The sequence below is a fragment of the Plasmodium coatneyi genome, chromosome 14 (assembly GCF_001680005.1).
Source record: "Plasmodium coatneyi strain Hackeri chromosome 14, complete sequence".
Lineage (NCBI taxonomy): Eukaryota > Apicomplexa > Aconoidasida > Haemosporida > Plasmodiidae > Plasmodium > Plasmodium coatneyi.
The window spans coordinates 674,180-687,740 of record NC_033569.1 but is presented as its reverse complement, the minus strand read 5'-3'; the positions used below and the strand labels follow the sequence as shown (position 1 = coordinate 687,740).

General features: G+C 40.0%; 2 protein-coding genes across 2 annotated transcripts; both read left to right on the top strand.

The window, feature by feature from the left end:
* Positions 1-332: 332 nt before the first annotated feature.
* On the top strand, positions 333-7,172 carry PCOAH_00052750 (Transcription factor with AP2 domain(S); the record flags this gene model as incomplete). Its single annotated transcript, XM_020062055.1, has 1 exon — positions 333-7,172. One exon carries the CDS (start codon positions 333-335, stop codon positions 7,170-7,172), a length of 6,840 nt encoding a protein of 2,279 aa, XP_019917641.1.
* A 2,423-nt stretch (positions 7,173-9,595) lies between these two features.
* PCOAH_00052740 (Uncharacterized protein) lies at positions 9,596-10,222 on the top strand (the record flags this gene model as incomplete). Its single annotated transcript, XM_020062054.1, has 1 exon — positions 9,596-10,222. The coding sequence occupies one exon, from the start codon at positions 9,596-9,598 to the stop codon at positions 10,220-10,222; it is 627 nt and encodes a 208-aa protein (XP_019917524.1).
* Positions 10,223-13,561: the final 3,339 nt, after the last annotated feature.

The window sequence follows — 13,561 nt, the reverse complement described above, 5'->3', positions numbered from 1 at the left end:
AACGGTACCGCGCTATCGATTCGTTCTGTACACCTGTGTGCATATAAATACATACGTAAATACTACCTTTTTAATTATATATATATATATATTTTTTTTTTTCTTTTTTCTTTTTTTTTTTTTTTGGCGTACGATCGAAATCTGCTTGGCCCACGTAGCATTTGTGTGCATGTGCATACAAACTATACGTTGGCTACATATACGTGTAGACATCATCCCTCCTCCGAGTAACATTCTCTGTGTCAAGTGTCTCCAAACGAGAACATAACTCAACTGGAATTCCCTCCGCCCCCCTCTTTGTGTATCCCTCATCCATGCCAATGTTTCAACAAATGAATGATGAAATGTGCGCAAAGGAAGAATTGTCAAAGGTAGAAAAGAAGTTAAAAAGAAAAGGCAGAGGAGACAATACGGAAAACCACGATGATGGTGAAAATTTTACAAATGAGGGAAATTTGCTTTATTCGAATTATTACGAGCAAGGAAATGACGACGAAGAGGGTGACGAAAAGGATGATTATGAGCATGATGACGCACCATACAATTTGGGAAATCCTGTAAGTCGAAATGTAAGAACAGATCCTGTGCTTAATGAGGAAGATGTGTATCATAGAACATTTAATAACGGATATGAATATGTTGAAGATTTTTCCAACCCAAATGACAATGCTAGAGGAGGCATGTATGAAATGAGTGTCCATTCTGGTGAAGCGGGGAACAATGACGGAATGAACATCGACTCGAACCTAAACGAATCATTAATGAAGCTGTTCAGTATGAACTGTAATATGCAAGAGGAGAAAGAACAGCATAGAGATATCAACTCGTTTAATAAAATTTTAAAAAAGAATTCAAATGAAGATTTGAGCGATGCAGCCACGATCTGTGGGGAGAACACCAATGCACAAACTGGCTTAGGTCAAGTACCCACAAATGAGCTCATCCATGAGGACAAACAAAGCCACTGCGATGAGATGAGTAGCGGTGATTTTGTTAAGGGATACAACGAACCGTCTAATGCTTACCAAGAGGAAGGAAACAACGGGGTAACCCATTTTGTGGAGCATAGAAGTGCGTACGAAGGTGGAAGTGGCCATTTTGAAGGCCCTCTAAAAGAAAAGAAAAAACATCCTCCGAAACGTACAATGGGCGGTGCACCCAGTTGTGTTGAATACGACTCAGGTGATGGTAACGGAGAAACGATTTACTGCGTAAATAATGAGAATGGATCCTGTGGTTCCAATGCATCCATGGAGGGGACGGAACTCATTGTTAACGAGGATGAGCAATATTTCAGCAGCGACGTTGCGAAGAGAATTTTGAACAACATGGACCTGATGTACACGCTCAATAGAGAGACACACTCTGGTGCTACTGATGAGGAAGGAGACAAATTCGAAATGGGGCTCCTCAACAAGTACAACAGTGTAAATTATATGAACAATATAATTCAGGATTTGAGTGAACTGCGTGGGGAGAACGATCGCCTGGTAGACAGAAACATGGGCATTAACTTTGGCGTCAACATGGAAGGTGTTGCCGAAGGTTCTGAGATAAACAATAACCATGATGAAAACTACAAGAAGGTCATAAGCGCAGATATGAATAGGATCAGTGATTCGCATAGCATGCTCATGCCTAGTGGTGGCAAGGTGAAGACGCTGGCAAACAAACGAGGAAAGAAGAAGCAGACCATGCTGACGAAAAAGAAGGAAAAGACTGTTATGAGGCATAATGAAGAGGAGGGAGATTACTCAAATAGGATGTATATTATGCATGAAAATAACTCCCGCAATGTTTCACTAAACAGTAATAAAGTTAATCCAGGGGAAGATCCCATGCAGAATGGCAACCAATTGTCCGGGCCAAGTACCTCTAACGAAGCTAATCTGCAGAAGCATGTCGAGTCCATGATGAAGGGAAATTCATCTATGAATAACTACGATTACTGCAGTTACGGGGTTAACAGCACAGGAAACCCCTTCGAATTGATGAAATCGCAACAGAAGTATTCTAGCAGGACAGGAGAGCATAAGTACCAAATGGGTCACCACAACAGTAGCAATAGTAGTAATCCTGCTTACCTCATAAGTGGAGGCAAAATAGGGAAGAGTAAAACCCGGTCTAACGGAAGCAATAACACTTATCAGAATGATGAGTACCCCGGTAAGGAGAGTAACTTTGGCATGGTGAAAAAGACAAATAAAGGTCGAGAAAATTCGTCCGATGAATTCTCCATTAACAACACAATCGCCAATTTGTTTGGACTTCCACAAAGCAATAATAAAAAAAAGCATAACGCAAAAAAGGGTGCCAAATTGGTTAATATAAATTATGGGGGAAGGGCAGTCAGCCACAACCAAGGTTCCAACAATTATCATGGAATGTACACAAAGGAGGGCGTTGACATGAGAGAAGCAAATGAAACGGTCCAATATAACTGCGAAGAAAACTATAGCAAGGAGGTACCCCCAAAAGTGAACTACCGGAGTATATTTTCATCACGTATTCGAAATGTGAAGGGAGAAAAATACAGCTACTTGAAGAAGTCCAAGGAACGTTCTAACCCTTCCAATGTAAGCTCAGGTGCTCATGCTAAAACGAATGGTGAAGATGGCGAAAGCTACCAGAATAAGCCAAATGAGTCGGTTAATTTTGAAATGATGGACTCGCTTAAATACCAAGGGGGAAAATCTGACAAGGAAGAATCCGTCAATAGTGGAAATATCAAAGGGGAGAATAATTTTGAAGAATATGGCGAAAGAAATGCTATGGATTACCTTGACCAGCAGCACCATCATCATGGTCAGGAAAATTCACTTCGCGAATTTCACCAATCTGGTCAATCTCGCCAGTCACACCAAGTAGATGTGTTGAGAAATCTCCCACCAGAGGCATTCCAGAATGGTAGCACGATAGATGACGCCCCCATCCGGTATGTGCATAAACGGTATAACCGTAACAGCGAAGGAGAAATGGAGCAATTCTACCAAGTGGAGGAAGACGAAAATTCGCACGTGGCGAACTATGAGCAATATCCAAATGGCGATGAACAGAAGGATGAACAAAATTACTTCAACCAGTGGAATAAACATTTTATTAGCGCACTGAATGATGTTAACATAAAAATGAAACAAGCTTCGAATAAACGGGACTATTTGAATAGTGGCTCCTCTTCTCCACCCACGAAAGACATAAGCAATGTAGAGAACGAGATGGATAATTTTACCAAGAACAAAAATAACTTCTACCTGAACAACTATGAAGAAATAAGCAAAGCCCTCTTTAACATAAAAAATAACCCCCAAATTGATGATCTTACAAAGAAGAGGCTTCTCAGTACGATAGAGAACTCCTTTTTTGCAGATAAGAACGGCAGCATGCCACTGTTGCATGGAGAAGGGGATGGCGTGCAGAACGAAATGCAACAGGTGGACTATGTGGACGAGCTCGCGGCGCAGCAGGAGGTTGTAAAAGATAGATCCAAAAGTGGCTCCAGAAATGAGGCAAAGGTGGGGACAAGAAAGAACATTAAGAGCCTTCCCAAGAGTGGCACGAGAATCGTACAGAAGAGTGACCACTACGAACGGCTAGGCCACTTCAATATGGGGGAAAATTTCAAAAGAAGCAAAAAAAACGAATTCAAAGTTCAGCACACTTCCTACGGCATCGATGAAATGAGAAACGGCAATTCGAACCAGTACTTCGACACGAGTTCTACTTTGCAACAGATGATGAGCACCCAACAGGAACACAATTTGGGGGGCAACCCTGGTTATTCTTATGACGAGAGCAAGGCGCGCTTGTACCAAATAAATGGAAAGGAGGACACAAAAAACGTTCGTACGAAAGAGAGAAAAAAAAAAAGATCCAAAAAAAGCATGAATATTACGGACCAAAGGGCTAGAGAAGACGAAGCGTTGCAATTGGGGGGTGAACATATCAACGAGAAGTATGAGACATACGAGGGTACAAGAAATGGAATGAGTGGTGTCGATAACGAAAGCGCCGTAAGTAGTAGCAAGAATGAAGGAAATTACGTAGACGAGATGAGTAGCAACAACATTAGCAGTGTAACACATAACAGTTTGGTGCAGCAGGGCCTGGCGAAGGGGCCCTTGGGTGGTAGAACGGTCAAGAGAGGAAAACGACCCAAAAATTATGAGGTGGAGAAGAATGGTCACGATGAACTGAAGAAAGTAGCAACGAGAAAGGGTGAAATGACCAAAGAGATGGAAAAATACGGAAAGGAGGTAATGGAAAGTGTGGATGACCGCATATTTTTGTATAGCAACGTTGGCAGGGGTAGCAGCCTCGGAAGTGGATACACAGCTGGTGGGGAAACGAACGGGACCGGTGAAGAATTTTTAAACGGAAAGTTTCACCCCGAAGGTAAGCAGTCAGCGCAATACGTCAGCGTGAAGGATGAACCACACGCACGCGTTGAAGAGAACAACTGTGTGTACCCGAGAAAAAGAACAGACACCGAGGAGGAAGACCTGAGTCTAGTTAGCGTGCGAAACGAATATGAAGAAGTGGGAGAAATGTCAAGTACCATGAACAGGTACAAATCTGACGATATATTTATTAAGAAATATGATCTGACAAATGATGAGAAAAAGCAGAAGATGTACTTAGCCGATATTATGCGAAGCAACGAATTGAAACAAGTAAACGACAACTACTTTAAGCTGAACTCGAACTTTCCAAGTAACCTACTAAGTACCAGTACGAGCAGCAGCTATAGCAATGACAACCTCAAGGGAAGCACCAACAACTACAGTTTTAATGAACTCTCTTCGAACACATTAACAAGCAAATTTCACTTGGATGAAAGCATGCCCAGCAATATGAATATGAGTTCACAAATGTGCAGAAATAACTACAGCTCTTATGAGAAGAAGAAAAAAAAAACGGACAAGAGGAATTTAGGCAATTTGTACAACAACACACCGACGACATACGCCACCTGCATGAATGACAGCAGCAGCACAACAATTAAGTTGGTAGACCATGACGTCAGCAACGATGAGAAGATGAACCAAAAGAGTAAGAATCATATTATGAGTGTGAATGGGCAGAATGACGCTGAGGGGGTAAATGCCCTTCAAAATGCTGCCGTCAATTTGGAGTACCTCACAAAGGAAGTCATTAAAGGGAATAAAAATATTATTAACTTGAATAAAAAAATGGGAGATAATAAGGTGCATGGGGAGAAGAGTGATTTGCTGGTGGTTGGTGAGGGAACTCCATTAAGCGATGCGCTTAGCAGCAACCCGAATTTTCCCAACGGGTTTGTTGTGCACGGTCAAGATGATCACAGCGAGAATCACACAAACCATGCAAGCAATGCAAACAACAACAGCAGTGGCAATGATAACGATCACGTGGAAGGCCCTGCGAAGGAGTATGCAGACAGAGTCAACGAAAAGGAACACGCCACGGCGTCTAACAGCGCACAATTTGATGAAAGGATCCGATATAAAAATAAGAACCACACTGAGAATGGGAAATATTTAAGCTTCTTGAAGAAGGAAATATCCTCCTCCCATTCGGATCATAAAGGGGCCGACGTGGCTCACCAGATCAGACATAACATGCTGCATCCCAATGGTGTGAAGAGCGAAAATGAATTCTTGCTGAACAGAACCAACAGTTTGAACTTAAGTTTGGGAGGACTCTCACAGGGAATGGGGGATTATGATAATATGGAAGATGAAAACAGTGGTGTTAATAGTAACAGAAACCACATATATGATGGAATGGTCCGGGTGAAGGATGAAGAGATGTGCAACTCCAATTTCTCCGACCAGATTACCATGTCAGAGGGATTTGGTCAGGAGTTGATCAGCGGTGGAATGGCACCAACGGGGAAGGAGGAACAACTCGAAGGGGAGGCTGCTAATGGAGCAATTAGTGAAACGGTTAGCGGCACAGTTGGCGGATCAGCTACGGAGCGGACTATCAGCTTTCCGAGTGATGCCCCGAACGAACTATCTAACCCCACCGGGTCGAGCACAAAAAATGATATTGACATATCCGTCTGCACGCTGCCGAACTGCCCTACACACAACCCTCAAGGTTACACAAAAAATGTGTCAAGAAAAGGAGACGGGCAAGGAGAGGGAGGAATGATGAAGGAAGAAAATGATGAACTGAAGAGAATCCCAGGAGTTTACTACGATAAGAATTCACAGAGATGGTTTGGAGAACACAAAATAAACGGTGTTAAATGTGCCCAAAGTTTCGCAGTAAAAAAACATGGGTGTGAAGAAGCGAAAAGGCTAGCAATCGAATGGAAAAAGGCAAGAATAAGGGGAGAAGTATGGGACAGATTTATAAATAAAAAAAAAAAAAATACTACCAATCCCAACTGTGTGAATAAGACAGCCAAGACTAGCCGACCGTCTGTGGAAGAATTACGAATAAAGTACCTATCCATGAGTAAGAACATGCCAAAGGTTAGAGGAGTGTGGTTTAATTCGACTCCACAAAGAATGGGATGGGTAGGACAAGCATACAAAAAATGTAAGCGAATTGAAAGAATCTTCTCTGTTAATAAATACGGCTTCGAAGGTGCAAGAAAGTTAGCCATTGCATTTAGAAATTCACAAAAACCGTCCAACGATGATAGCGATGAAGACAGTTGGTGTAAGAATGATAAAATGACCATAGAAACTGGGGAAGATAATTTAAATAACTATGAATACAAAAATGAATACTCAGGATCGAATGAACTACCTATTAAAAATAACAGCAGCAGTAGTAGCAGTAACGAAATTAATCCTATCAAAATAGAAACCAAGGATACCAGAATAAATCTCTGTAGAGATGCTATCCTCTTCATTCTGCATGACCTGGAAACCATCCTAGAATTAAACATTCCAATGCTCCATAAAAATGTCAATATTTACAAAATTTGTATAAAACACCACTTAAATTATTTAACCCTCATCAAAAGTGAGGAGCAAATTATTCCCTACCTGAACATTTTTGGTGATTATATTCAGAGATGCATTTTGCCGACAGATCTTCCCTATGCCGAACTGTATGTACTGATAGACTCCCTTATCCATAATGACATTTTGCCTTCATTTGACCACAAGGAGAACTTCTGCGAGTACTCCATGGCCGAGGACCCCGGAATTATTACGCCCTCCATGTTGCTATGAATTGAATACGTGGGGGGACACTTAAAAAGTGAAGAAATTGTTGCGCGAAGCAACCACCATACCGACTCCATGCGACCATAGGGCGGAATGAGAAGAAGGCTAACTTCTTGTGTATGCGCACACATGAGCAAATATGCACACAGGGATAATTGAAGATACGGCAGGAAAAGGCGTACCTATATAGAGCACGCGCGAGTTATCTGATGAACCCCCACTAGGATCCATCGATGTGGTAAAATTTTGCTTGTCCCCGCGTGTCCAATTTTTGCAGCCTATGCAGGTGTGTGTCTCCGAGCTCACTGTGCTGTCCCTTTTTTTTTTTTTTTTTTTTTTTTTTTTGGCTATCCACAACATTGCAACGTTGTAAGTTGCAATTTCATTTATTGTAATTATCCCCCCCGTTGATTGAGTGCCTCCGTTTCATTTTTATTTTTTCGCGAATGCTGTGTGAACGGTGCCGAAACCGTTTGCAGATCTTTTCGATAATGCTTATTTGCACATTCGAGTGGATCCACTGCATTTCTGCGCGGAGGATCTCAGGAATTTGTCACGTAGGTCGGCCCATTTAATGAGCATGCACGCGCATGTTGTTGGATGGAATTATAGGGCAGGTGTGGATCAATGGGCTTACACGTACATATATTATCCTACGTGCATTTATTACCTTAGTGCGTCTTTTCCTTTTTTTCAATTTCCTTCCCATCTGTGTGTGCATGTTAAAGAGCATTCATTGATTAGTTGTGCCTTCTTTTTTTTTTTTTTAAATTCCCCATTTTGCGATTACGCGGTTTTTCCATTTGGCTAATTGGCCGCGTTTCCATCCCTTGCGATGTGCTTACCCATTACATTTTCTCTCCTATTACCATCATATCGATTGCTTTGCGTCCTATTTTTTTTTTTTTTTTTTCCTTCGATGCAAAGCAAATTGGTCCTTTTTTTTATCCACACATTTGTGAATAAGTCCAAACTGTTTATATGATGACTGGGATTTTTAAATCTTTAGACAAACTAAACGGTTAAATGTGCGTTTTTCCGGTGAAATGTGAACCGCTGTGGTTGGGAGTGCAAATCAGTCTGAGTGCCATTTTACGTTAAAATTGTCTCCTCAAGTGGTGCCTATTTGGTGGACCGCCATTTCGAATGAAATTACTTTGTGTGGTCAATGAGGGGAAGCCAATTCTCATAACCGTGTGCTGGCGGTCATTTGGGTCTACTGAGCAGTATATAATGTTTGCTGGTCGAACAACCATGGTCACTCAACAAAGGGAACAAAGGGCAGTGCACCCCCATTCTGTTAGTCAATCGAGCAGCCTCACATGGAATTATTCACAATCAATAGAAGTAGCCCATTCATAGGAAAAAACAAAAAGGCCTAATAAACATCTTTTTTTTTTCTTCTCTTTTCACGTTGCTTCCAAAATGAAAAGATCCGCCTCACCAGTGGAACAAAACTGAGCCACTCTGCACATATTCGATTTGGTTATCCGTCAGGGGGGCATGAGCAAAGAAGATGCAACCCTGTTGGGTGCCACCTTCTTCATATCAATCCCGATCAGCCATAAAAACTGAGTTCAGTTTTTTCCGACAAATTGGAAAAGCATGCAATTTTCCTCTCACGGGGGCGGGTGCAATCGCACTTCGCAACATACCTGTTTTGCCACGTTTGTCAATATATGCCATTTATGGCATTTTTTCCGAAACGCCATACTTCGCTCAGTGACGACAGAAGTCTTATTATGCCCAACGTGTCAAAATTAATATTCCCTTTGCAACGAGGCAGAACGTGCAAGTTGGAGAATTTTTTTTTTTTAGCAGCGCGTTTTGGCTTGTTCATCTTGATTTCCGCTTTTACATGCTAAACCTGTTTAGCTTCTTTTTTTTTTTTTTTTTTTTTTTTTTAATTTGCGAAAGTTTCCTCTGAGGGGCATTTTTCTCAGGGAGACCAATTTTTAACTCGCGCATTTGTATCACTGCGGCTGGGGGATGCCTGCAAGTTACTGAGGATATATTAGTTTGTTCACGTTTATGCGGATTTTTTTTCAACTTGTAAGCGTCAATATATTGGACTCCACGAAGAGCAACCTCCCTTTTCGAAGCGCAGAAAAAACCGCTTCGATACCTTTACGACGTAGCCAGATATATAACCCCCACTTGCGAAGAAACGTTGTGAATCAGAACAGGCGCATAAAATAATAAGGGCAATAAAATATGTAGCATTATTGTCCCTGTCAGTCCTTTCTGCTTCTCCAGTACCCAAGGCGTGTGCATATATCTGTCCATGCAGGGTTCATCCCTCAAGGCGTAATTACCAAAACGCTGCATACGTTTACGCGAGAGAAACCTTTAATATGCTCACCCTCATGAGGACGCTCGACAGGGAAAGCTCTTTTTTTTTTTTTTTAAGTAACACTTAGTTCGGCTAAATGGGAGGAAGTGATAACTATTTCAGACTCTCTGGTGACATACAAACAAAGGAGCAAAAACACTATAGAACCAAAAGGAGTAAAGGAGTGGACGAAAAAGCAGAATTATTTTGTTTCATATGTTTAGAGGAAAATTTGGAAAACTGCTATTTAATATCATGTTGTTCTGTATGCACAGCTTGTGTGCATAAGAGATGCTGGTACAGCTGGAGAAAAACCCAAAAGTTGAGTTCCCTACGGTCGAAGATTTTAGGACTGAACAAGTTAGACCCATTATTATGTACCATTTGTAAAACTGGGACTGCGAAAATAGAAGACGAGAAGGACTTTAATTGGATAGCTAACAATAATACCAATAAAGAATACTTGCAGGATGAGTTGTTAAGAACGATTGCCTCCATTTTGAACAACGAAGGGAATGACAACAGCATCCCTATTCTTCATTTCAAATATATTTTTTCCATTAACCTAATTTTTTTAATTATAACGTTTGTTGTGATTATAATTTTTACAGTCGTTTTTCACTTTACTGCTACATACGTGCTGCTAATTGCTCTCTTCGTACTGTATGAGATTATCGTTCTTCAGATTGTTTTGTATCTATATGTAAGGATCAGATATAGCTGATGCCTTTACGTTAATGCTTTCTTTTAATCACCAAAAGCGAATTTGACTTTTCCGGGTGTAGGTGTGTACCACTTGTGGGAAAGCACAGGCATGGAGAACCTTTCATTTTTTAGTGTAGCAAATCGGATGAGGCGTTTTGCGCAGTGTGAAGGCATACACGTGATGCCATCCACAGTTTAGCGAATCATTGGTTTCCTTATATAGGTCGACACAGATATACGTACTAGGATGAGTGCCTAACTCATCACATACACGTTGCAAGGTTTAGGGTGCATAGAGGCATTCTTTCATCTATTCCTATAGGGTATTATTTTGTTCGCAAGGTAAAAAATGCGCTTCTTTCGGGAAAAATTTATATTTCAAAAATTCAGAATTCTGATATTTTTGCACAGGAGTGGACCCCATTTACATGGGGCTCTAGAGAGATCGTCTTCTAATAATCTGCTCTATTGGAAAAAAGGAATTTAGTGCATTCGTCATACAAATATATAGCAAAGAGATGACATTAATTATACGGACTGATCTAAAAATAAAAAGAACGAAGTTGCTCACAAAGCAGGCGTAGTGCAAGTAGAGGTTGTCCTCCCATGGATAGTTAACGCAAAAAAAAAGAGGGATGGGAAGGAACTTTTCTAAGTTTTGTTTTTACTGTACCATTGAAGCCATGCATAGAAATGGGCAATTCTTTCCCTTCCTCCCAAATTCGGCTTAATTCGTCAAGTACTTCAATCCAACCTATAGCATTTGGACATGCACATAACACTATTTTTTATTTGAACCTTATTTGCATGTGCCCCTTTTTTATAAAGAAATTATTCTATCTCTTCTTTTTTTTCCTTTTTTTTTTTTTTTTTTTTTTTTTTTTGTATTGTATGACAGCTTCTACGCTCATGTGTAATGAATATAAGTTCAAAAGGAAAAAATTTTTATTCACTTTATCCTTATCTGTTTGTAACTTCCTTACTTAAGATCCAATGTGCTCATGAAATTTTTTTACAAATTTCTATTTTTATAATTTTTTTCCTCTAAATAATTTTCCGAAAAGGTTAGTACTTTTCTCTTTTCTTCCGCTTCGCTTTGGGAGTATATTCTTTTTCTTCTTCCAATGCAGAGTTATTCATACAATACAAACGAAAAGGAAAAAAGTAATGAAATAAAAAGAAGGAAAAAAGAAAAACCATTTTACCCTTGTACTTTATGAAGTTCGCTGTTACTTATGTTCTTCAATGGGGACATCACATGCGGCCATAACCTATATTCCCTTGGTGACCTGGCATATTGCTTGCTCTTGTTCGCCCTCCCCTGGTAGGCGGTGTAATATATGCGGTAGAACGTACTGTGGAATTGTCCATTGTGGAACTTGCTTCCGAACTTGTTCTGAAGTCCACTGTGGAAGTCTCTGTTAATTCGTCAAATTGTTGTCGTCGGTTTGATCCTTTCTTCCTTCTTCTTCCTCCATTTCCAGAAGTGTGGTTACCAAACCAAGAAGACCATGGTTTATACTAAAGGGAAGGAAGGTTGTTAGGTGGTAGGTGGGTTGTTAGGTGGAAGGAAAGTTGTTAGAATGAATGTTCCTAGGTGGAAGGGATGTTGCTTAGGGTGGTGGTAGGTGGAAGGAAGGTGGTGTTAGGGTGGTACGAAGGTTGGAAGAGAGGTTGTGTTGGGGTGGTAGGTGGAAGGAAGGTTGTTAGGGTTGTGGTAGGGTTGAAGGAAGGTTGTTAGGGTTGTGGTAGGGTTGAAGGAAGGTTGTTCGCGTTGGAAGGAAGGGGTCTAAGGAAGGAAAGAAGAAATGGAGGTCTAAGGAAGAAAAGGAAGATCTAAGGAAGAGGAAGGAAGGAAGGAATATGGATTAATTACTATTATTTATGTTTCACCACTGTTGTTGTAATTCTTACCTTATATGCGAGGAAAAGGAGTGGGGGTAATTCCATTAGTGCTAAGGTACCAAAAGCAGAAGAAAGAGAAGAAGCTTTATTTGCTTGACGAACAGCTTCGTCTAGTTTGGATTTTGTGGATTGTGCTTGCTGCGCTATACTTTGTTGTAAATCTGCTAATTTATTTTCCAATTCTACTCGTTTATTTTGAATTTCGTCCTTATTTTTTGTCCAAAAATTTTGGCAGTATTCATGCGATTGTCCGGTGCTCTCACAATGTGTTTTCACTTTATTATATGATTCAATGACGTCCTCCAAATAGTTTGTACATTTATCAGTATCCATGGACTTACTATTATTTAACAGCATTCGTATAGCACTGTGATCATACCAAAAATCGAACACTGTTTTTCTATCATTGAATGTTTTAATGTCAATATTACCGCATATATTTTTACATCCATGTTTCTCATATATATTCTTCATTAGTGTTGAACAAATAATATTTAGGTTACCTGCGAACTTGCCATCTTGAAAACTCTTGGATAATGTTTTACCTATCCAAAAGTATAAGAAATAGCAAGATGCACCATAGAACTCCTCTTTGTCCTTATACATTTTGCACACCCAGCGGACCCTCTTCACAATTTCATCAAGTGGATTTCTTATAATAGTTTTTAATGCCTCAAGGCCACTTATATTGTCGTCGCAATTATCATTACATGTTCCTGTGTACCCTTCAAATACGTCATAAAATTGTTTACGGGAAGGTAAGTCTTTTAAAAGTGGTTCCTGTAAATATGGTTGCCCAAAAGTGGAATATATGCATAGACCTGTACATACATATATATATAAGTATATGGACATGTGTATATGTGCTCCCCTCTATGTGCACATTGTATGTACTTTTGTTTGTATTGCACCAGGAGGGAAGGAATGATGGGGTGGTTGACCAGCACTTCCCTTCCTTCTGTGTTATTCCTTACATACCTCTGACATTTTTTATGTGCAGATGTATATTGTAAACTTATTTTTCAAATTCCTGTTTATTCATACATTCAATATAAGAGGGGAAAGGAAGTGTATGTATGTGTATGCAAAAATTTTTCCTTGTTTATGTTTGTTTCTGTGAAGATTATTAAAGTGTGAATATTGGGAATTTTTATTTTTCTTTCCTTCCTTTTTCTTCAATAATATATATTTTTTAATTCTCGAAGAAATAATACCAAATAATTGTGCATAAAATTATCATGTGTATGACTTATATAAAGTAGGAAGAAATAAGCCAAAAGGATGTTGCACAATGAAACAGAAAGAAAGGGAAGGGAAGGGAGGAGAAAAAACAGATATTTTATATACATCGTCCATCCATGTACTGTACTACAGGTTCGTAGGTTAATGCTTATAATGTTGTACTTACTACTCACTTACCTTATCCAACATTTATGTATATATGGGAAGGAAG